This window comes from Zootoca vivipara, chromosome 6, assembly GCF_965207765.1.
Source record: "Zootoca vivipara chromosome 6, rZooViv2.hap1.1, whole genome shotgun sequence".
Classification (NCBI taxonomy): domain Eukaryota; kingdom Metazoa; phylum Chordata; class Lepidosauria; order Squamata; family Lacertidae; genus Zootoca; species Zootoca vivipara.
In genome coordinates this window covers 89,397,973-89,419,873 of record NC_142589.1, presented here as the reverse complement: position 1 = coordinate 89,419,873, position 21,901 = coordinate 89,397,973, and the positions used below count along the sequence as shown (strand labels likewise).

At 47.6% G+C, this 21,901-nt stretch overlaps 1 protein-coding gene across 1 annotated transcript in view; it reads left to right on the top strand.

The window, feature by feature from the left end:
• Nucleotides 1-21,901, top strand: part of HDGFL2 (HDGF like 2) — a 32,579-nt gene that overhangs the window by 7,378 nt on the left and 3,300 nt on the right. The window contains exons 4-13 of the mRNA XM_035120000.3: nucleotides 1,809-2,015; nucleotides 4,530-4,649; nucleotides 8,796-8,867; nucleotides 9,960-10,119; nucleotides 13,684-13,762; nucleotides 15,498-15,777; nucleotides 18,744-18,841; nucleotides 19,915-19,985; nucleotides 20,120-20,190; nucleotides 21,091-21,192. Of these exons, the coding sequence (XP_034975891.3) occupies nucleotides 1,809-2,015; nucleotides 4,530-4,649; nucleotides 8,796-8,867; nucleotides 9,960-10,119; nucleotides 13,684-13,762; nucleotides 15,498-15,777; nucleotides 18,744-18,841; nucleotides 19,915-19,985; nucleotides 20,120-20,190; nucleotides 21,091-21,192 (1,260 nt within the window). The remainder of the gene's footprint in view (nucleotides 1-1,808; nucleotides 2,016-4,529; nucleotides 4,650-8,795; nucleotides 8,868-9,959; nucleotides 10,120-13,683; nucleotides 13,763-15,497; nucleotides 15,778-18,743; nucleotides 18,842-19,914; nucleotides 19,986-20,119; nucleotides 20,191-21,090; nucleotides 21,193-21,901) is intronic.

The window sequence follows — 21,901 nt, the reverse complement described above, 5'->3', positions numbered from 1 at the left end:
CTGCAACTCCCATCTGTTGGTCCTGCTGTCTAGAGGGCCAAACATGCCCAACCCCTGTCACAAATAATTCTGCACCCAACAGTATGGCCATGTCGGTCGTCTGCATCAAAAGCAACAGCCTCACAACATGTTAAAAGACGTACAAATCGATAGTGGCACAAGCTTGTGTGGACTACACCTGATTCATGATGGGGTTGTTTGGGGGGGGGGACTGTACGCAGCAAGGTTGGAAGGACATGAAATGCAGAAAATATGAATGGTAGTAGAAATTGGGAGTTCTTGGGAAAGTCCAGAAATAAACGATAAATTGCAAGAACTCAGGCCAAAAGAAGATGGATTTCAAATAAGTCTTCACTAGGTTTTATTGATGTGAGTCAAGGCCTTGGCAAACGTATTTGGTACACTTTGACCTGTGAATCTGTGCTGACGAAGAATAGTCGAAACAGGGCCTTGTCCTGATTTTTACTGGAATTTACCTTTATTTGCCTTCAACATTGGGATTGATTCCCATTTAAACTCCGTATCACATCAATAAAACCTAGCGAAGACTTATTCGAAATCCATCTTCTTTTGGCCTGAGTTCTTGCAATTTATCGTTTGTTTCTGAAAATATGAATGGTGACACAATGGCCAGCCACCAAGGAAGCGTTTGTCATTGGTAACACAGACATCCAGGCACTGAGAAGCCAATTAACACTGTGGTTTAAAAAAAATGGAGGGACTCCCTCAGGTATTTTGGGTCCAAGCTGTTTAGGGCATTAAAATGTAAGTACCAGGACTTTAAGGGACGCAGGTGCTGTGGTCTAAAGCACTGAGCTTTTTGGGCTTACCGATCAGAAGGTTGGCAGTTCAAATCTTTGCGACGGAGTGAGCTCCTGTTGCTCTGTCCCAGCTTCTGCCAACTTAGCAATTCAAAAGAACGCCAGTGCAAGTAGATAAATAGGTACTGCTGTGCCGGGAAGGTAAATGGCGTTTCCATGCTCTCTGGCTTCTGTCACAGTGTTCTGTTGCACCAGAAGCAGTTTAGTCCTGCTGGCCACATTCGGAAAGCTGTCTGCGGACAAACATCGGCTCCCTCGGCCTGAAAGCGAGATGAGCGCTGCAACCCCATAGTTGCTTTTGACTGGACTTAACCATCCAGGGGTCCTTTACCTTTTACCTTTTTACCAGCACTTTAAATTGAGCTCAGGAGCAAATAGGTAGGCAATGTGATTCTTTCAAAATAGGTGTAAAATTAGCAACTTTCATAAAAAGATAATGCCGTATAGAAATGGAATTAATAATACTAACAACTCCTTCTAAATCCGGCCCGCGGACGGCCCAGGAATCGGCGTGTTTTTACATGAGTAGAATGTGTCCTTTTACTGTACTTAAAATGCATCTCTGGGTTATTTGTGGGGCCTGCCTGGTGTTTTTACATGAGTAGAATGTGTGCTTTTATTTAAAATGCATCTCTGGGTTATTTGTGGGACATAGGAATTCGTTCATCCCCCCCCAAAAAATAATAGTCCGCCGCCCCCACAAGGTCTGAGGGACAGTGGACCGGCCCCCTGATGAAAAAGTTTGCTGACCCCTGGATTAAGAGATGGAGGTGAGGAAGGTTAGCCTGAGCAACAGTGACTCATGGCTGAGTGAGGAGGTGAACTTGAGTCTCCCTAGTCCGAGCCCGACACCGTTGATAGGCCTCTGCTCCCAGCTCCGGACCCCCTCTGTTTCTTTCTTTGCAGAATTGTGCATGGGGATTTACAAAGGTTTTTTAGGGAAAACATCTTAACGGTTTGCCTGTCTTCCTTTCCCTCCCCCATCAGCCAATAAGCTCCTCCGATAGTGAAGTCCCTGACATTGACCCCATAGTTGGCGGAGGAGGCGGAAGCGACATCGTGGAGGAGGAGGAATCTGCCCCGATGGCAGCAGTCGGTGCTGCAGGAGTGACCGTGGAGAAAGTGCAGAGCGAGGACGAGTCGGACAGAGGAAGCGATCACAGTGGTCTGAAGCGGAAGCCGTTAGCCATGAAAGTGAGTGAAAGCGCTTCCACCCCCCACCTCCAGCCGTGGTTTCCCACTGTGGGCACCCTGTCTAAAGTGGCTGGTTTGGGCAACAGAACTTCTCTGCCTAATATAAGGAGAGCCCTGTTTAAAACAGACCAAAGGCCTGTCTCGGGGGTAGCTTGAGACCCATGGCCCTCCTCCAGATGTTGTTGGACCCCCAACTCCCACAATCCCTGGCTAGTATAGCCAGTGGTCAAGGGTGATGGGAGTTGTAATCTGGCAACATCTGGAGGACCACAGATTCTCCACCTCTGGCCTGTCTTTCCCACAGTGGCTAACCAGGGGTAGTCAACCTTTTTATACCTACCGCCCACTAATGCATCTTTCTTGATGGTAAAATTTCCTTACCGCCCACCAGTGCTCAATGGAAGGAGGATTCAGCTTGTGCCATAGAACCCCTTTCCGCTCTCCTAGAGTCCTGAAACACCCACTAGTGGGTGGTAGGGACCAGGTTGACAATCCCTGGGCTAAACAGATGCCTCTGGGAAGCCCAAGAGGCAACAACCATTTCCCAGTACTCCAAGTGGGGATTTGACCAAGGCAGAATACTATTACAGTCATCCCTTGGATCCCAAACACCTTGCGAGTGTAACGTTTCGGCTCCTGAATGCTGCAAACCTGGAAGTGAGTGTTTTGGTTTGCAAACATTCTTTGGAACCCAAAGGTGCGGCATGGCTTCTGATTGGCTGCAGGAAGCCGCACCTTGGTTTCTGAACATTTGGAAGTTGAACAGACCTCCGGAACGGATTCCGTTCAACTTCCGAGGTATGACTGTACTTCCCGTGAGCTGGACACTATGCTTCTGTTGATGCAGCCGAGAATAGAAAAATTGGCTTCTTCTTTTTTGCTGCTGCATCCGCACTGTTGACTCACAAAACCCCTAGATCTTTTCCACATGTGCTATTGCCATTATAGGTGTCTCTCATGTTTGTGCAGCTGGTTCTTCCTGTTTTAAGTGCGGAACCTCACCTACCGAAATGCATTCTGTTGGTTTTGGCTTAGTTCTTCAATCTGTTACGGTCATTTTGAATCCCAATTCTGCCTTCTACCCCTTCCATTTTGCTGTCGTTTGCAAATTTTATGCAGCTCTTTTTTGTATTCCTCTTAACGTGTTCGTTTTCTGAACTAATCCCCCAACTCACCGAACATTGCAATAGGGGAGTTGCTCCAGCCCCTTGGATCATTCTGGTTGTTCTATCTTTATTATTTATTTATTTATTTATACCCTGCCCATCAGGCTGGGTTTCCCCAGCCACTCTGGGCGGCTTCCAACAAAATATTAAAAATACCTTAAAACATGAGTCATTAAAAACTTCCCTAAACAGGGCTGCCTTCAGGTATCTTCTAAAAGTCAGGTAGTTGTTTATTTCCTTGACATCTGATGGGAGGGCGTTCCACTGGGCGGGCGCCACCACCAAGAAGCCCCTCTGTCTGGTTCCCTGTAACTTCGCTTCCCGCCGGGAGGGAACCACCCGAAGGCCCTCAGAGCTGGACCTCAGTGCCATAACCTACACTGTTAAACAGCAGTGTGATATTTATAGGTGCTGTTAACTCAGAGGGTATTTTGGGGTGTGTGTGTGTCCTGCAACATGGCTGCCATGAAAGTACTCCAGCCCTGGCAAAGAAGTTCACAGCAGCTGTTTGCCCCAAAGAAGAGAGGGCCTGCTATGGAACTGTCAGAAGCAGTCCGAAGGCAGTCCTGTACAGAGAAGCTTTTTTACGTTTAATGTTGTTGTTGCCATATGAGTGCCTGCTGCTGGAAGGAGGAGAGAGGGCTGTTGTGTACTGTTGCGTTTGGGGTTTCCCAATGTTGGGTCTCCAGCTGCTTTTGGACTACAACTCCCATCATCCCCAGCTAGCAAGACCAGTCGTCGGGGATGATGGGAATTGTGGTCCAAAACCAGCTGGAGATCCAAGTTTGGTGAACCCTGGGTTAGTGTATCTGGTTGGCCACTGTGAGAATAATAATAATAATAATATATTATTTAACCCGCCCATCTGGCTGAGTCTCCCCAGCCACTCTGGGCAGCTCTCAATTGAATATTAAAACAATACAGCATTAAATATTAAAATCTTCCCTAAACAGGGCTGCCTTCAGATGTCTTTTAAAATTAGGGTAGGTGCTTATTTCCTTGACATCTGATGGAAGGGCGTTCCACAGGGCGGGTGCTGCTACCGAGAAGGCCCTCTGTCTGGTTCCCTGTAACCTCACTTCTCGCAATGAGGGAACCGCCAGAAGGCCCTCGGCGCTGGATCTCGGTGTCCAGGCTGAATGGTGGGGGTGGAGACGCTCCTTCAGGTATACAGGACCAAGGCCGTTTAGGGAACAGGTGGGCCACTGGCAGGGCTCCTCATGTTTTTCCAGTCTCGTTTTCTAGAGCTGATTATTAGCTTGATTCTTTTTTCCCCCTACAAAGAGAAGGCTTTCCCCTATTTTGCCCAGCAAGTCATCCCCGTCCTTTGTGCTTTCCCCTGTTTCAGATGCCAGCGGCGAAACGGCCGCGGAAATCATCCAGTGACCTCGACCAGGCCACGCCATCGCCGTCGGAGGAGGAGGAAAACTCTGAAAGCTCCTCTGAGTCTGAGAAGTACAGCGACCAGGTGAGTTTCAGTTGATCTGGGGTGGGGGGGCTAGGTGGCAAGTGTGGTTTTGATAGGGGGAGTTTGACGGATCCTGTTATTGACATATGAAGCCCTGGACAACTTGGAGCAGGTTTATTTACCTTTTGTACAGCCCAGTCACTGGTTGTGAGAGATGCTCATTGATTGTTATTATTTAACAGATTTATAGAAAGCTTCATAACTTTAAAGCTGTGTACACATAAAAGCAACCAAAGCGATTTCAGCAATAAAGCAATTTATTCAGATGTGCAGTTGTTCCATAGACGGCTGGGTCAGTGTCTTCAATAGAGGCCTAAATATATAATGAACCTATGGCTGTATCCAACTAAATCCTGCGCACAGTAGACCCATTGAAATTAAGTTAGCCTTGTCCATTAATTTGTCTCTCTTTTGGCCAAACAATATTGATTAGTTTTATAATTTTTAATTTCTTCTCCACCCTCCTTCACCTTTTCACCTTTGCTTTTTCAGTCTGCACTCCTCAAGACCAGTGTCCCCTTTCCTGTCCAGCTCCTTATTGCGTTGGAATTCATGATCCCTCCACACTCTTATCCATTGTAAGATTATTTCTCAAGGACAGCCACCTGGCGTTAACTCTAAACAAGAAGAGCTCTCTCCATTGCAGTCCCAGCAAACATCGTCACAGAAACCAGCCTGCAAAGACCATTGACCATTTATTCCTCGAAAACTTTAAAATGCTAGCAAGGTCCCCTTCCCTCCGCCATGTCCATTAATTTCAATGGGTCTGCTCTGTGTAGGACTTAACATTGGAACGTGGCCCATGCCTGCCAAATTTACTCAAGTCCAATGCACCATCAAATCTTAATGCGCACCTCACTTTTCAGAACCTTGAAACCCCCGCCCCCCAAAAGTATTTGCTGGTGAATGTAAACATGCCATCGAGTCTAATGCGCACCTTAAATTTCGCAACGTCCTTTGGCGGAAAAAGGTGAGCATTAGATTCGAGTAAATACGGTAATAGTGTCATATGTTCTCAGGGCTCGCCTTATGCCCATTAAGAGCAGGACACCTGCTTTTTGGATTGCACTCCCAGTCAACATCAGGCAGGTGCCAGCTGATCCAACTACATTGCCTGTAATTCTACCTGCTAAATTGTGATTGAATAGACCCTTGTTTTATGGATGCAATTTTATTGTTTGATTTTCTGCCGTTCGCTACAGTCGCGCCTCGGAAGTCGCAACGGAATCTGTTTCGGAAGCCCGTTCGACTTCCAAAACATTCAGAAACCAAAGCGCGGCTTCTGATTGGAAGCTCCTGCAGCCAATCAGAACAAAGGAGAGGTGTTCAGGGCGAGTTCTGGCACCTCTTTTTCTAGAAAAACAGCATGTGCTTCTTCACAGAACCAGTTTATTGAATTGGTTCAGAGATAATAACCTCTTCAACCGGGCTTTTGGCTAGTTTTACAATCTGCGGCCTTTTAAACTGTGTGTACTGTTTTGTTTCTTACTGTGTCATGTATTTTTGTGTTTTTAAATTCTGATCCTCCGATGAAGAGCAGTACAGTGGTAACTTGGTTTGCAACCGTTTTGGATTACACCCACATCAAACCCAGAAGTGCATGTCCCTTTTTTGGGATGACAACCCTCCCCCCCCCTTTTTTGAGGCCCCATTGGCAAAAGCGCGCCTTGGGTTACAACCTGTTTTGCTTTACAACCAGACTTCCGGACTGGATTATGGTTGTAAACCAAGGTAAAGGTAAAGGGACCCCTGACTATTAGGTCCAGTCGTGACCGACTCTGGGGTTGCGGCGTTCATCTCGCTCTATTGGCTGAAGGAGCCAGCGTATAGCTTCTGGGTCATGTGGCCAGCATGACTAAGCTGCTTCTGGTGAACCAGAACAGCACATGGAAACGCTGTTTACCTTCCTGCTGGAGTGGTTCCTATTTATCTACAGTACTTGCACTTTGATGTGCTTTCGAACTGCTAGGTTGGCAGGAGCTGGTACCAAGCAACGGGAGCGCACCCCATTGCGGGGATTCGAACTGCCGACCTTCTGATCGGCAAGCGCTAGGCTCTGTGGTTTAACCCACAGCGCCATCCGCCAGTGGTAAACCAAGGTACCACTGCATATAAATTCAACAAATAATAATATAATAAATAATATACCAGCTTGAACTTGGCTTCTGAGCTTTTGCCAGCCATCTCCCACTAACTCCTAGCTGTATCTTTGCAGTTCTTAAAAGCCAAAAACTTATTTACAAAGCAATCCAAGATTTCTAGGGTGCTGTGCCTGATGGAACTTTCCATAGCTTTTCTGTGCTTTTGCGGAATTTCTGCGTGCGGGCGGACTTGCCTATATGCAGTGGCATCGAGGGAAGGGCTGTGGCCCAGTGTCGGGATGCTTGTAGGCGCCAGGCTCAGTCTCTGGGTAGGAGTGGAAAGGATTCCTTTCTGAAACCTTGGAGAGCTGCTGCCAGTCAGCGTAGACAGTGAGCTTAGGTGGCCTGAGATTTCTTACGTGATGCGCAACGGAATAAAATACAGAATAAAGTGTAACGTAAAACGGTGGATTTTAAAAAAAGTAGTCAGATTAAAATTAACATTCCAGACATGTTTGTTAATATAAAAACTCCCCCCCCCCAAGCATGCCGAAATCCGTACAATGTTGGCATGTGCCTTTATAGCTGGAGGGTTTCTGAAATGCAAGGACTATAGTGTTGGATGCTGTCTTCTGATGATACAGAGATTTGATTTCTGGGGCATGAACTAATTAGAAAGAACGAAATGAGGGTATTGGATAGCTATAAGCAAAAAAGAAATCAATCTTTTAGATGGCACCTCCTATAATTTAAATACCGTATTTTCCCATGTATAAGACTAGGATTTTTTTCTTTTAAAATTGGGGGTCGTGTTATACACGAATACAATCTCCTTCCATTTTCTTAATTTGAAGTCCCCAAAAACAATCTTATACACGGGGGCATCTCATACAAGGAAAAATATGGTACATTGTAAACAGCTCAGAAGTTTTATTACAGACAAGCAGTATATCCATTGTGTTAAGTGAAAAATAGATAGTAAGACTTGGTATTCTTATGAATGGGTGGCGCTGTGGGTTAAACCACTGAGCCTCTTGGGCTTGCTGATCAGAAGGTCAGTGGTTCAAATCCCTGTGATGGGGTGAGCTCCTGTTGCTCTGCCCCAGCTCCTGCCAACCTAGCAGTTCGAAAGCACGCCAGGGCAAGTAGATAAATAGGTACCACTGCACCAGGAAGGTAAATGGTGTTTCCATGTATTCTGGTTTCTGTCATGGTGTTCCGTTGCACCAGAAGCAGTTTAGTCCTGCCGGCCACATGACCCAGAAAGCTGTCTGGGGACAAATGCCGGCTCTCTCCGCCTGAAAGTGAGATGAGCGCCGCAACCCCATAGTTGCCTTTGACTGGACTTAACCGTCCAGGGGTACTTTACCTTTACCTTTTACCTATTGCCATGAATTGTAGTTGAGTGCCTCTAGAGTGGCTGGGGAACCCAGTCAGATGTGCGGGGTACAATGAATAAATTATTATTATGTCATTATACAATGGTACTTCTACTTACGAACGCGATCCGTTTCGGGGTGCCGTTCACACCCTGAAAAGTCAATAAGTAGAGCGTTGGTACTGTGCATGCGCGAAGCGCACAGCTCACTTCTGTGCATGTGCGCATGACGAAACCCGGAAGTATACACTTCCGGGTTTGCTGCATTCACAACCCGAAAATCTGCAACATGAAACGAACGCAACCAGAGGTATGACTGTAAGTTGGCTGCTGTTTTGCTGGCGTGGTTGGGGCAGGTGCTGGAGGCATGACCGGCATCCCAAATTCTCCCCCACCAGTTTGTGGGGTTGGAAGGAACCCTGGACGTCATCCCGCCCAACCCCCTGAGAATTGCCTCTGCAAAGGGAATTTGTGAAGGAGGCTGGTGTTACTGCCAGCTACTGGTGTTGCGATTGGCACTGTGCTTACCATGTAGTTTCCCCCACAAAATCAGGTGGTCTTCCAATTGCTTTCCTGCTTAAAAGGTCCCCGGGTAGACTGCTTTTGAAAAACTAGAATATTTCCCTCCTCCCCTGTGACAGGCCAAGGATGTTGACCTCACCCAAATTCCTGTGTCTCCCTCTGCAGGACTTCACTCCGGAGAAGAAGCCTCCGCCAAGGGCTCCACGAAGGGTGGCTGCAGGCGGCTGGAAGAAAAAGGTAAAGGGCCCTTTAAATACAAAGGCATCACTTTGGAGCCTATTTTTAAAAGAAAAGCCTGACTAGCTTTTCAGATAACCTTTTAATCAAATAGCTTTTTAAAGAAATGCCTGAAGTAACTGATACTATGGTTTGAAGTATTGTTTATTCTGTCACATTTCACTCCAAGAATACCCATTTATCCTAAATAGAACCCAATAAGGCAGGCATGGGTGTACAAAATATTTTTTTTTAAATGTGATCTCATTGAGATTCCAAGATGAAATTTGGCAGGGAGCTCTTAGAAATATGAAATAATCAATACTTTTGGGGCGTTTTAAAATCGTATTCCATTTTTTAAAATCACTTTTAAAATTGGTAAAACTTATATTTAAAATTTAAAGTCCATCATGTGACATACCATATTCAATCCCATGAAGTTTTGAAGAGATTGGTATTTTTAGTTTTGAAATACAGCCAAAGCTCGGCTCCCAAACGCCAAAAACCCAGGAAGTCAATGTTCCGGTTTTCGAACATTTTTCGGAAGCCGAACACCCAACGCAGCTTCTGCTTGAGTGCAGTAAGCTCATGCATCCAGTCAGAAGCTCCACCTTGGTTGTTGAACATTTCAGAAGCCAAATGGGCTTCCGGAATGGACTACATTCAACAACCAAAGTTTGACTGTATCTCAATTCTGGCCTGAGCTTTTAAGGTTTATGTGTAGTTTAGCAAGACCAAAATTGTCAGGTTTTTTTGTTTTTTGAAATTTCAAACCCTCATAACTCAACAACAGGGTGAGATAAAAATAATAATTAAAAACTGAGATTTGGGAACTTCTCTTATACTACTTTTAGGAAACTGAAACCAGTATAAAATGGTAAGGTGAAAGTCATTGGATCACGTGGCATGGAATGACCCAGAAGGACCCTAGGAAGCCAGTGTGGTGTAGTGGTTAGCGGTCTGTCGGACTAGGATGCAGGAGAATTTCGAACACAGCTGCCAAGTGGCGGGCAAGTTGACCCTGTTACTTTTGTGCCCTGATCATTGGCCAGGGAGGCACACACATGCTCTGGCCTGGTAGGGGTCTCCTTGTATTGTGTTGTGTCTTGGCAGAAAATCGAATCGGGCTCCGACTCAGATGCCAAGGCTGATTCAGAGGAAGAGGAGGACGACGATGACAACAGAGAGAATGCCAAGGCTCCCACACCCAAGTCTGATTCCGACTCCAACTCGGACGAGTCCGTCAAGAAGCCCTCCCGGGGACGGAAGCCGGGTAGGCGACCTGGTTTTCTTCCCGTAGCTCGGCCCGTTTATGGGTGTGTGTTGTGTGTTTTTGTCCGAAGGGTGAGTTGATGCCTTCAAAAATCTTCTTTGGCTGTCTTGACATGAAATAGGTACTTCTTCAGCAGCCCCCCCTGTGCCCACTCCCAACTCGCTTGAACTGCTGTTCTTTTCCTTAATTGAAAGAGGGGAATGGTGGTAAGGATGGCGAGGGTGTGGAGTCCTTTTTAGAGATTCAGGAAGCATCATAGCTCGGTGGTGGAGAACTGCTTTGCACACAGAAAGTCACTTTTTTTCACACCTTAGGGTCTCTGGTTCAAAGCAGCAGCTACCGGGTGATGAGGAAGCCGAGAACCTGGAGAGCTGCTGACATTCTGAGTAAACCAGGGATAGAGGAATCTTTGGCTCTCTAGATCAGTGTTTCCCAGCCTTGGATCTTCAGCTGTTTTTGGACTTCAACTCCCATCATCCCTAGCTAGCAAGACCGGTGGTCAGGGATGCTGGGAATTGTAGTCCGAAAACAGCTGGAGACCCAGGGTTGGGAAACACTGCTCTAGATGTTACTGAACCACAACTCTCATCTTCTCTGCTATGTTTCCTAGAGAGTTTGCGTGGGTTTACCTTTGAAGGTGACTCAGAAACTACAACTAATGGGGCAGCTAGACTGGTGACGGGGAGTAGCCACCAGGATCGTTTAACACCGGTCCTTAAAGCTCTTCACTGGCTCCCACTATGTTTCTGAGCACAATTCAAAGTGTTGGTGCTGACCTTTAAAGCCCTAAATGGCCTCAGCCCTGTATGCCTGAAGGAGCTTCCCTACACTCATTGCTCAGCCCGGACACTGAGGTCCATCTCCGAGGGCCTTCTGGCGGTTCACTCACTGCAATAAGTGAGGTTACAGGGAACCAGGCAGCAGGGCCTTCTTGATGGAGGTGCGCTCCCTGTGCAATGCCCTCCTGACAGATGTCAAACGGATAAACGACTACAAGACTTTCAGAACACATTTGAAGGCAGCCCTAGATCAGGAAGTTGCTAATGCTTGATGTTTCATTATGTTTAAAATATTTTGTTGGGAGCCACCTAGAGTAGCTGGGGCAGCCCAGTCAGATGGGCAGCATATAAATAATAAATTTATTATTGTTACAGAATTGTAGAGTTGGAAGGGACCCAAGGGTCATCAAGTCCAACCCTCTGCAATGCAGGAATCTCAACTAAAACATCCATGACAGATGGCCATCCAATCTCTGCTTAAAAACTTCCAAGGAAGGAGAGTCCACAACCTCCCAAAGGAATTTCTTACTGTCAAAGTTTTTCCTGCTGTTTAGTCAGAAACTCCTTTGTTGCGAAAATAAATTGGCAAGAACACAGTAATAATTATTAAATTTATCTATTTTTCTTTTAAAAAAACAATTATTATTATTTTAACTTGGCAGCATCTGGACGCCCAAAGGTTCCCCACACGTGGTGCAAACAATGCTAGGGTTAAACTTGGCTCTTGCAGGCTTCTATGCCCAGCTGTTTTGGACTTCAGCTCTCAGCAGTGCCAGCCAGCAGCGCCACCAGCTGCTCTGTGACTTGTCATGCTTCCTCCCTCCACATCCCTGCTGAGCGAAAGAGAGCTGTGGGATGTTAGGTTGCGGCCCATGCTAGTCCCACTTATGCACAAGGCTTTCTGCTTGTGCAACAGGATTTCTCGCCCTCTCCTCCATGTGTGCTGTCAGTCAAGTCATCCGGGCAGACTTTTGGAGGGCACAGTGGGGGGGGAGGGGAGGGGGGATGTTCCATTGTGCAAGCAGAATTCCTTGTGCTGACGAAACATTTGCCTTTAATGCTATGCTGTACAGGCAACTCCCCATTTACGCGGGCGGTTGTGGCTCGTCGGTGGAATCGTGTGTATTTGGAAACACCGTTGGAAAAGCCTGCATAACGTCCTCTGAACCTCTGGAAACCCTTTGAAACCCCTTTTAAAAAACCAGCAGTGCTTGGGCCAAGCTCTGCCACAACCACTCCCTCCAAACCTTGCTCAAACTCCCAACTCTCCAAAGGCTTCAATGATCTGTTGCAAAGGCTCTTGGGATTGCACTTGCAAAGACTTGTGGGATTGCCGGGTGCTGCTTTCGTGCCTTTTTCCCCCCTTTCTGGCCTCTTTTAGGGCTGTTTTTTGCCATTTTTAAAGTCACTTCCAGGTTGGGTACAGTCGTGTGTCAATTGGCGCATCAATTGGTCGTTTCTTGTATTCCTTCCATTGTATTGCCAAGCAACCTGTTCCTTTCCTGACAAAGATTTCTTCTTGCATGACAAAACTTTTTCCCTCCCCCAATCTGGTCTGTGGGCTCTCCCAACCCTCTGAAGCAGATCTGGGGAGGACATGTTGAGAAGTTTCATTGCACAAGCTCAAATCCTTGTGCAAACCAGAGAAGCCCATTGAATATTGCCCCCTGGGTCTGCTGTAGTGTTCATCGGGCACATTTGTCCTTGTGAGGGAAAGAGGAGGGGTTTACATGCCTTCTGGTGCTTAAAAAACAGATGGAAAACTCAGAAGTAAATAACCTATTATCATTGCTACTATACCAGCACTACAACTGCTGCTGCTGTTTATTGATTTATATTGTATATAAATATACAATATATTGTATATTGATTTATATACTGCCTAATGCTTAGACCCAAACTGCGGCGCTCCAGATGTTTTGGCCTACAACTCCCATGATCCCTACCTAACAGGACCAGTGGTCAGGGATGATGGGAATTGTAGTCCAAAACATCTGGAGGGCCGAAGTTTGGGGATGCCTGGCTTAGACTGTCTTCTAAGCTGTTTGCAAAGTATGAAATCCCAAATGAACCATAAAACAGTATGGTAAGAATAATACAAGGCTAAAAGCAGGAGATCCTTCTCAAGGGATCAAGAGAATGCTTCTACTGACGCACACACCTGAGTGCCATTTGATGGGGGAGGACTGTTTCTTGCCCTGTTTGCGAGATTCCTAGAGGCACTAGAAACAGGGGACAGTAAGCCCACAACTTGCGCACATCCAGCTTTATGCACTTGGCCAAAAAAAATTAAAATTAAAAAGAGGGGGAAAAGAGGCCAGGCACCCAAGGAAAAAGACTTGGGCACATTGCACCCAATATGTTTTGACTATACACAATTTTGGCTCTAGGCACGACCCCCCAGAACGTAACCCCTGTATAAGCTGAGGGCTTGCTGGACTGGACTGATCTAGCAGGACTCTTCCTATTTGTTGGTTCCCTTGCACATTGGAAGCATTTTTACATCAATAAGACAGATTGTTCCCTCTCAAGATTAATAGTCTACATGCACAATGCAAAGAGTGTAATAGAAGCAAACTCTCGGGCATCTGCAATGCCCAGTCCGAACGGTTCCCTTCTCTCCCTCCGCTGCAGCCGAGTTCCTATGTCGCTCATGCCCTTCCCCAAGTCACAAGAAAAGCCTGCAGCTTTTTCCATGGGGTGTGGGTGGGTTGCTTCACTTGAGGAACAGGGTGGCTAGGAGATGGCTATAGCTAATTCTCTACTTGTTCCTCCCCCCCGGCAGCAGCGGAAAAGCCGCCCCCGAAGCCTCGTGGGAGGAAGCCAAAGGCAGAGAGGCTTCCCAGCAGCTCCAGCAGCGACAGGTGAGCGAAGGTGGGGCTGTTGTGAGCCATCGCTGCTTAATGCGGGGTCCTAGAGCAGGTGTCCGCTCACCTCCTAGGACCAGCGGGCACGCCTCGAGTTTAGAGAAGGTGCCGTGGGCATCAATTGCACAGTGGCTGTTGGGGGTGGGGTGGCAGAGCACAGAATTTGGGAGAGAGTGCAGCCATTGCTGCCTCCCTCCCAAACCCTCCCGATAACCTCGTGCTTGTCAGGGGAAATCCCCTACGTCCTGTTGATCATTGACTCTGGAGATCACACAATGATTAGTAACACACACTAAGTGCTGGTGTTGACCTTTAAAGCCCTAAATGGCCTCGGTCCGGTATACCTGAAGGAGCGTCTCCACCCCCATCGTTCTGCCCGGACACTGAGGTCCAGCTCCGAGGGCCTTCTGGCGGTTCCCTCATTACGAGAAGCCAAGTTACAGGGAACCAGGCAGAGGGCCTTCTCGGTAGTGGCACCCACCCTGTGGAATGCCCTCCCACTAGAGGTCAAAGAGAACAATTACCAGACCTTTAGAAGGCATCTCAAGGCAGCCCTGTTTAGGGAAGCTTTTAATGTTTGATGGATTTTTGTATTTTAGAATTTCTGTTTTTTTGGAAGCCGCCCAGAGTGGCTGGGGGAACCCGGCCAGATGGGCGGGGTATAAATAATAAATTATTATTATTATTATTGCTGTCTGATAACAACACAGAACATTCCTCTTTCCCTCTGTCTCTTACACACACACACACACACACACACACACACACAGAGAGAGAGAGAGAGAGAGAGAGAGATGCAGTCACAAATGTATACAGTATATTTCCCAGTATGTTTCCACACACTCTCTGCACAAGTGCACCTCTCACAAAGCTTGGAGAAGCTCTGAAGGGGCAGGTCAGGAAGTGTTCTGGCCTGCCTTTCTCTCTCCCCTGCCCTTTGAGAAATGCATCATAGAGGCTTCCGTTTAGCAGTGCCTTGCAGGCCATCTTGAGAAAGCACAGATTTTCTTCCTGCCGCCCCCCCCCCCCCGTTGCCGGTAACAGTATGGCACACAGAGGTGCAAAGATGCCATTTCTTCACATGTCACTGTCCTGTTGATTTTCCACTCGCTCACCACTCCTGCTACTGATTTGGCAAATTCCAAAATGCAACAGGGCACTCTGTGCTCGCCGGTTGGCTGTTTTGGCCACGCCTTCTCATGGGACTTACGAATTCTGTGTTCCTCCGTGAGTCTCTCTTTTTCTCTCTCCTTAGGTTAGTGGAAGAGAGTCTTGGCTTTTTGGAGCACCGTAGGGTATGGGTGTCTCTGTGTGCGTTTCAGATTATAACTATTTTTTAAACAACTGAAGCAGACTTAATTCCAAACTGCTTTATCCAGGTGGAATCTAGATTAGAGGAGGAAAACACACACACACACACACACACCGTCACAAATGTATATCTTCCCTCTCTCTCTCTGCACAAGTGCACCTCTTATCTCTCACAGCCCTCCCTGAGCTAGGGACCAAGCAGTGGAGGCAACTGAAATAAAGGACAGACTAGTCTGGTAGCATGTATGCAGGACATTCATTCAAGGATGTGGCTTGCCGCGGTTGCCGCATTGAGGCTCCGTGCGATCTTTTTAACAGGTCTGGCGCTCGGCAGTGCCTGCTGGTCCTAGGAGGTGAGCGGACCCATACTATTGAGTAGCAGTCATTTATTGTTGCTTTCCTTGCCTGCTTCCCCTCACAGCGACAGCGACAGCGATGTGGACCGCATCAGTGAGTGGAAACGGCGCGACGAGGAGCGCCGCCGGGAGCTGGAGGAGAAGCGGAAGCGTGAGCAGGAGGAGGAGATGCGCCGCCTCCGGGAGCAGGAGCGGGAGGAGAAGGAGCGAAAAAAGGAGAAGGCCGAGAAGGGAGAAGTGGAGCACTCGGACAGCGACAGCAGCGTGGACAACGAGGTCCCCAAGAAGAGCAAGAAGGGGCGGCCCAAGGCCCCGTCATCCTCCGACTCAGAAGTGGAGAAAGAGGTGAGCTGGCAAGGCAGGGATGGGATGGGAGCCCCGTGGGAAGGGGGCCAGGCTGAGCTTTATCCCAGAACACTTCAGGCTCAGGACCCTGGGTGTGCAGAGGTGCTGTGGCCCCTCCGTTTGCTTTTGGACTGCCACTGGCCTCAGCCAGCCTGGCCCAACGGCAAAGGAAAATGGGTTGGAGTCCAAGGCAAAGTTCACAAACCAAAACACCTACTTCCGGGTTTGCAGCGTTCTTAATCCAAGTTGTTCATAAACTAAGGTGTTCTTAAACCAAGGTACCCCCCCCCTCTCTCTCTGTGTGTAAATTTTTATTAAATTTTCTGATTTACATTTCCAAATTTTCATTTAAACAACCTTAAATCGATGACTTCCCTTCTTCTCTTTCCATGGTTCCTTTTGCATACCGTCCATCCCTGCGTATTTTACATAAACAAAACCATTCAGTAACCCATTGTTACATCCATCAGAACTTATTTTCACTGTTGAATATGAATTCAATGCTACAAGCGTTTTTAAATGAACACAATTTTCACCCATATATTCAGCAAACATTTTCCAGTTTATTTAAATGTACATTCTTCTTGTTCTCTTATTCTGTATGTTACATCTGCAAGCTGCACTTATTCCATCAGTTTAAGTTGCCATTCTTCTTTAGCTGGGACCTCGCTCGTTTTCCATTTTGGGCGCTAACCAGCTGCAGTAGTAGTGTACATAAATATTCTTTTTTGACACCTGGGAATTTTCCTCTGAATTATCCCCAACAAAAAGGACTCTGGTTTTTTTGTGTGTTTTTTTGAAAAGTACTTTTAAACATTTTTTCAATTAATTATATATCATTTCCCAATACTCTTTTTACCCTTTTGCAAGTCCACCACATATGATAAAACATACCCTCAATCTCATTACATCTCCAACACTTATCTGATTCGGACTTATACAACCCTGTTCTTCACGCAGATTGCCAGTGACCATTACCCACTTCCCTGCTCTGAACGTAGCCCCAGGCTTTTCTTTTCTGCCAATTTTCTTGATTTTCCAAATTACTGCAAATCATTACCGAACTGATGCAATTTAATACAATTTTCCAAAACCAGTTGCCCCTTTCTCCTTACAAGATATGTCCAAGATAGACCCCCTGTTGCTGCATTAGTTCTCAATTAATCTCTAGTTGACATCTCAGTAATTGCCAATAATATTTTCCATCAACTGCCCCTTTACGTCCCTGCAAATGGCAAATAAACCAAGTAAACCTTAGTGTATATATTCAATAACAGCATGCGTGTTATTTCCCCCATTTTCACTTAAATCATTTACTTGGGTTTTTAATAAGTTTTTTTTCCCTCCAGAGTTCGGTGTCGTTTTCCAACTTAAATATTCTCTCATCCTTGTTCAAATCCCCGTTGGCTGATTTCATTACAGCTCCTTGGTTTCTGCCCACTCTGCCCAAGGTCACATTCCTTTGCACAGATAACAGAATCAAACCGCAGTCTCTCGGAGAGGGAACCATGTAATGCCCAGCCATCAGGATGCCAAGACATCATCTCCAATGCAACTCTGTGCCTATTATGATAATCGTCACTATGCCAAGCTGCGTCCCATTTCATTCAGCCTCTTCGTGGCCTAAATTCCTTCCATCATAACAAAGTCAGCTGCAGTCTAAAGGGTCATAAATCACATCCTAGAGCACAATATACACCAGGAGGCTTAGTTTGGTCAGGTTAGTTTATACACTTCCAGGGGCATGGGTGGCCCTGTGGTCCAAACACCTGAGCCTCTTGGGCTGGCCGATTGGAAGGTCGGCAGTTTGAATCCCCGCGACGGGGTGAGCTCCTGTTGCTCCGTCCCAGCTCCTGCCAACCCAGCAGTTCGAAAGCATGGCAGGGCAAGCAGATAAATAAGTACCGCTGCGGCGGGAAGGTAAACGGCGTTTCCATGCGCTTTGGTTTCTGTCACGGTGTCCCGTTGCACCACAAGCGGTTTAGTCCTGCTGGCCACATGACCCGGAAAGCTGTCTGTGGACAAACGCTGGCTCCCTCGGCCTGAAAGCGAGATGAGCGCCGCAACCCCATAGTCACCTTTGACTGGACTGAACCATCCAGGGGTCCTTTACCTTTTACCTTACACTTCCAGAGTTAATGCTAAATACATTACTTCTGGTCAATGAGCCGCCATAGCTGCTAGAGGGATGCAAAAATTTGTGCCCCAGGCTTTTTTTTTAGAGTCGTCTGCCCATGTGCTATCTGAAACCAAAGGGGAACATTGGTTGTGAGATGTAAATCCCCCCCAGCTCTTCTACCCCACTACAGTCATACCTTAGTTGACGAACACCTTGCGACTCGAACGTTTTGGCTCCTGAACACTGCAAACCCAGAAGTGAGTGTTCCGGTTTGTGAACGTTCTTTGGAACCCGAACTTCCGATGCGGCTTCCATGGCTTCCGAAGCTGCACCTTCATTTTCCTAATGTTTTGGAAGTCGAACGGATTCTGTTCGACTTCCGAGGCACCACTGTATTGGCTCTGGCGAACTTGCTGCATTGAGGTAGGGACCAGATGCAGACCGAGAAGTAAGATAATGTTGGAAAGGCTTATATAAATCGCTGCAGGCAAATGACGGAAACATAACTGAAATAGAAGAGAGCAGTATATAAAGGAGTTGGGTAGAATGATTAACAGGAAGAAAATGGGGAATAAAAGCTGTAAATACAGACCATAGGTGAGACCACTGAAAAGGCCCATTCTCGTACCTTCCCTGGCTGGGGCCTCAGATGAAGACGGCAGTGTTTGGGCTAGTCCATAGGGGGAGTGGCTGTGCTTTGAGGCACTGCAGTCCTGAGCTTGTACATAGGAAAGCAGCTATTTTACCATAGCCCTCCAGATATCAAAGAGCAGGGGAAGCCTGGGAGGTTTTTCACTGGGATGTGATCGCCTATCTTGTGACCTTCTTGTTTTCTTTCCCCCTCCAGGTGAAAAAGCCTTTGAAGAAGCAGCAGCCCGCTGAGATCTCGAGGAAACAGAGTCAAAAGGAGAAGAGGGGCCAAGGAGACGAGAAGACCCGGAACAGGTTATATAACAACAACAACAACAGCAGCAACAAATTTATTATTTATACCCCGCCCATCTGGCTGGGTTTACCCAGCCCAACAGAATATTAAAAACACGATCAAACACCAAACATTAAAAACTTCCCTAAACAGGGCTGCCTTCAGGTGTCTTCTGTAAGTCACATAGTTGTGTATCTCCTTGGCATCTGATAGGGCGTTCCACAGGGAGGGCTGTACTACCGAGAAGGCCCTCTGCCTGGTTCCCTGTAACCTCACTTTTCGCAGGGTGGGGGCCACCAGAAGGCCCTCGGAGGAGGACCTCAGTTGGCTGGGCTGAACGATGGGGGTGGAGACGCTCCTTCAGGTATACTGGGCCGAGGCCGTATACCTCAGCCCAGTATACCTGAGTCAGTTCCCAACATGCTTTGAAGAGGGAGGTTTAATGTAGTTTGATGAAACTGCTTGGGGCAACTTTTCTCCCCCGCCTCCTCCTCCTCCTCCTCCTCCTCCTCCTCCTCCTCCTCCTCCTCCTCCTCTTCTTCTTCTTCTTCTTCTTCTTCTTCTTTGTATGACACCCTTCATCCATAGAGCTCACAACATACTTAGGAAGAGCTTCTGCGGTGAGCTGGGAGAGAAAACCAGTGCCAAGCATTAAGCTTACGTTCCCTTTGGTAGGAATTTCCTCCAAATACATTGAGAGCTGAATTTGTTAATACAGCTTTCCTTCGCCCGTTTATGGGCCCACCCATATCATTCAGATCCTTAAAGTTCAGCGCCTGGGTCTTGAATCGGGCTCTGAAACAGTTTGGTGACCAGTGAAGTCCTTTTTATTACTGGCAAGGAATGTGCCCAGCAAGCAGTCCCAGTTTTAGAGTCGTGCACCCAGTTCTTTGTTAGCTTCAGTTTCTGGGCCACCTTCAAGGGCAGCCCCACATACAGCACATTGCAGTAGTCAAACCAACTAGCTGCAGGCTTTGGCATTTTAGGGAGTGTTGGGTTGCCCGTTTGCATTTTTCCCCCTAGGCATGGAGTAGACACAGCCCGCTCCGTAGCATCAGTTCTGCTTCTTACCCTCTTTTTCTTCTGTCTCTAGAGCTTTGAAAGCAGAACGAGGCCGGAAAAAGTCAGAGCTGCTCCCGGAAAGGAGGGTGGAGAAGAAGAAAGGTAAAAACAAGGGCTGGAGAAGGAGAGAAAGGGGATATGTAATTGGAGTAGGAGTTTGCTTTGGTGATGGGGGTAGTAGGTGGGGAAGTGACTTGCTTTTCCCGGCTTTCAAAAAACATTTGTGCTGTCTACAGAACCCACGATTGAGGAGAAACTCCAGAAGTTGCACAGCGAGATCAAGTTTGCTCTGAAAGTCGACAATCCGGTAAGCAGGAGCCCCTCTCTCCTTTGAGCCTGTCCCCCCCCCCCCCCGGGCAGCTCCCCTTACGAGTCCCAGGCTTGCCTGCAGGTTCCTGCCCACCTTTAGGATTTGCTTGCTGTTTCCGCTGCTGGAGAACTCTTCTGTGGTGTCCACTTGAGGCAGGTGTGGGGTTCCTGCTGCCATCCAAATGGTGCAGGATTCCAACCCCTGCCATTCCTGACTGTTAGACATGCCGATTGGGGCTGATGGGAGTTGTAGGTGCATCAATAAGTGGAGGGCTGCAGGTCCCCAGCCCTGGAGCCGAGGGGATGGGTCTCTTGTTCCACTGTTTTCCCCTTCTCCAATCCAACGAACAGCAGTGGGACATCCAGACATAAACCCTACCCCTTTCCACCTGCACTCTTGAGTTGATACAGGCCAGGAAACAGGACACCCCCAGGTGCTGCTTCTAATGGTATAAACCTTGTATACCTGATGGAGCGTCTCCACCCCCATCACTCAGCCCGGACACTGGGATCCAGTGCCAAGGACCTTCTAGTGGTTCCTTCACAGCGAAAAGTGAAGTTACAGGCAACCAGGCACAGGGCCTTCTAGGTAGTGGCGCCCTCCCTGTAGAACACCCTCCCATCAGATGTCAAATAAATGAACAACTACATGACTTTTAGAAGACATCTGAAGGCAGCCCTGTTTAGGGATGTTTTTAGTGTTTGATGTATTTATGGTGTATTTATGGTGTTCTATTGGGAGCCACCCAGGTGGCTGGGGCAACCCAGTGAGATGGACGGCTAAACATCATTACCATTATTGTTGTTGTTCTTGTTGTTATTATTATTAGCGTAAGTAGAGTTTGTGTGACCTCTGGTGGGCCAAATGGTCACTGTGCCCAAAATCCTGTTTCTCTAGGACATCAAGAGGTGTCTAAGTGCATTGGAAGAACTGGGCAGCTTGCAAGTCACTTCTCAGATCCTCCAGAAACACACGAACGTCGTGGCCACTCTGAAAAAGGTAAGAGGGGGGTGGGTGGGATTGAGGAGGCCCTACTACTTGTGCACATCCTTGAGGACGTGGGTGGCGCTGTGGTCTAAATTACTGAGCCTCTTGGGCTTGCCGATCGGAAGGTCGGCGGTTCGAATCCGTGCGACGGAGTGAGCTCCAGTTGCTCTGTCCCAGCTCCTGCCAACCTAGCAGTTCTAAAGCACGCCAGGGCAAGTAGATAAATAGGTACCGCTGCGGCGGGAAGGTAAACGCCGTTTCCATGCGCTCTGGTTTCCGTCACGGTGTCCCGTTACGCCAGAAGCGGTTTAGCCCTGCTGACCACATAACCTGGAAAACTGACTGCAGACAAATGCCAGCTCCCTTGGCCTGAAAGGGACATGAGCGCCACAACCCCATAGTCGCTTTTGACTGGACTCAACCATCCAGGGTTCCCTTACCTTTTACAACCTTGCTTCCGTTGCTACGCCCCCCCCCCCTGCTGCCTGCTTGACCCTGTGTGTGCCCCTCGGATGCGCCTGAGTATGTTGTCTCTTAATGCTGTTTTCTTGCTGCATTAACTCAGTTGCTTACAATGGCCTCCTCTGCTTCGATTTATTAGTTTAATTATATACGAAGCCGCGTTTCCCATATAAAATATTGCTGGGCGACACGTCTTTCCTTTTAGCAAGCCACCTATCTCTCCAGGATCCTAAGCGTGTAAGAAGGGGTCTTGCAGAGT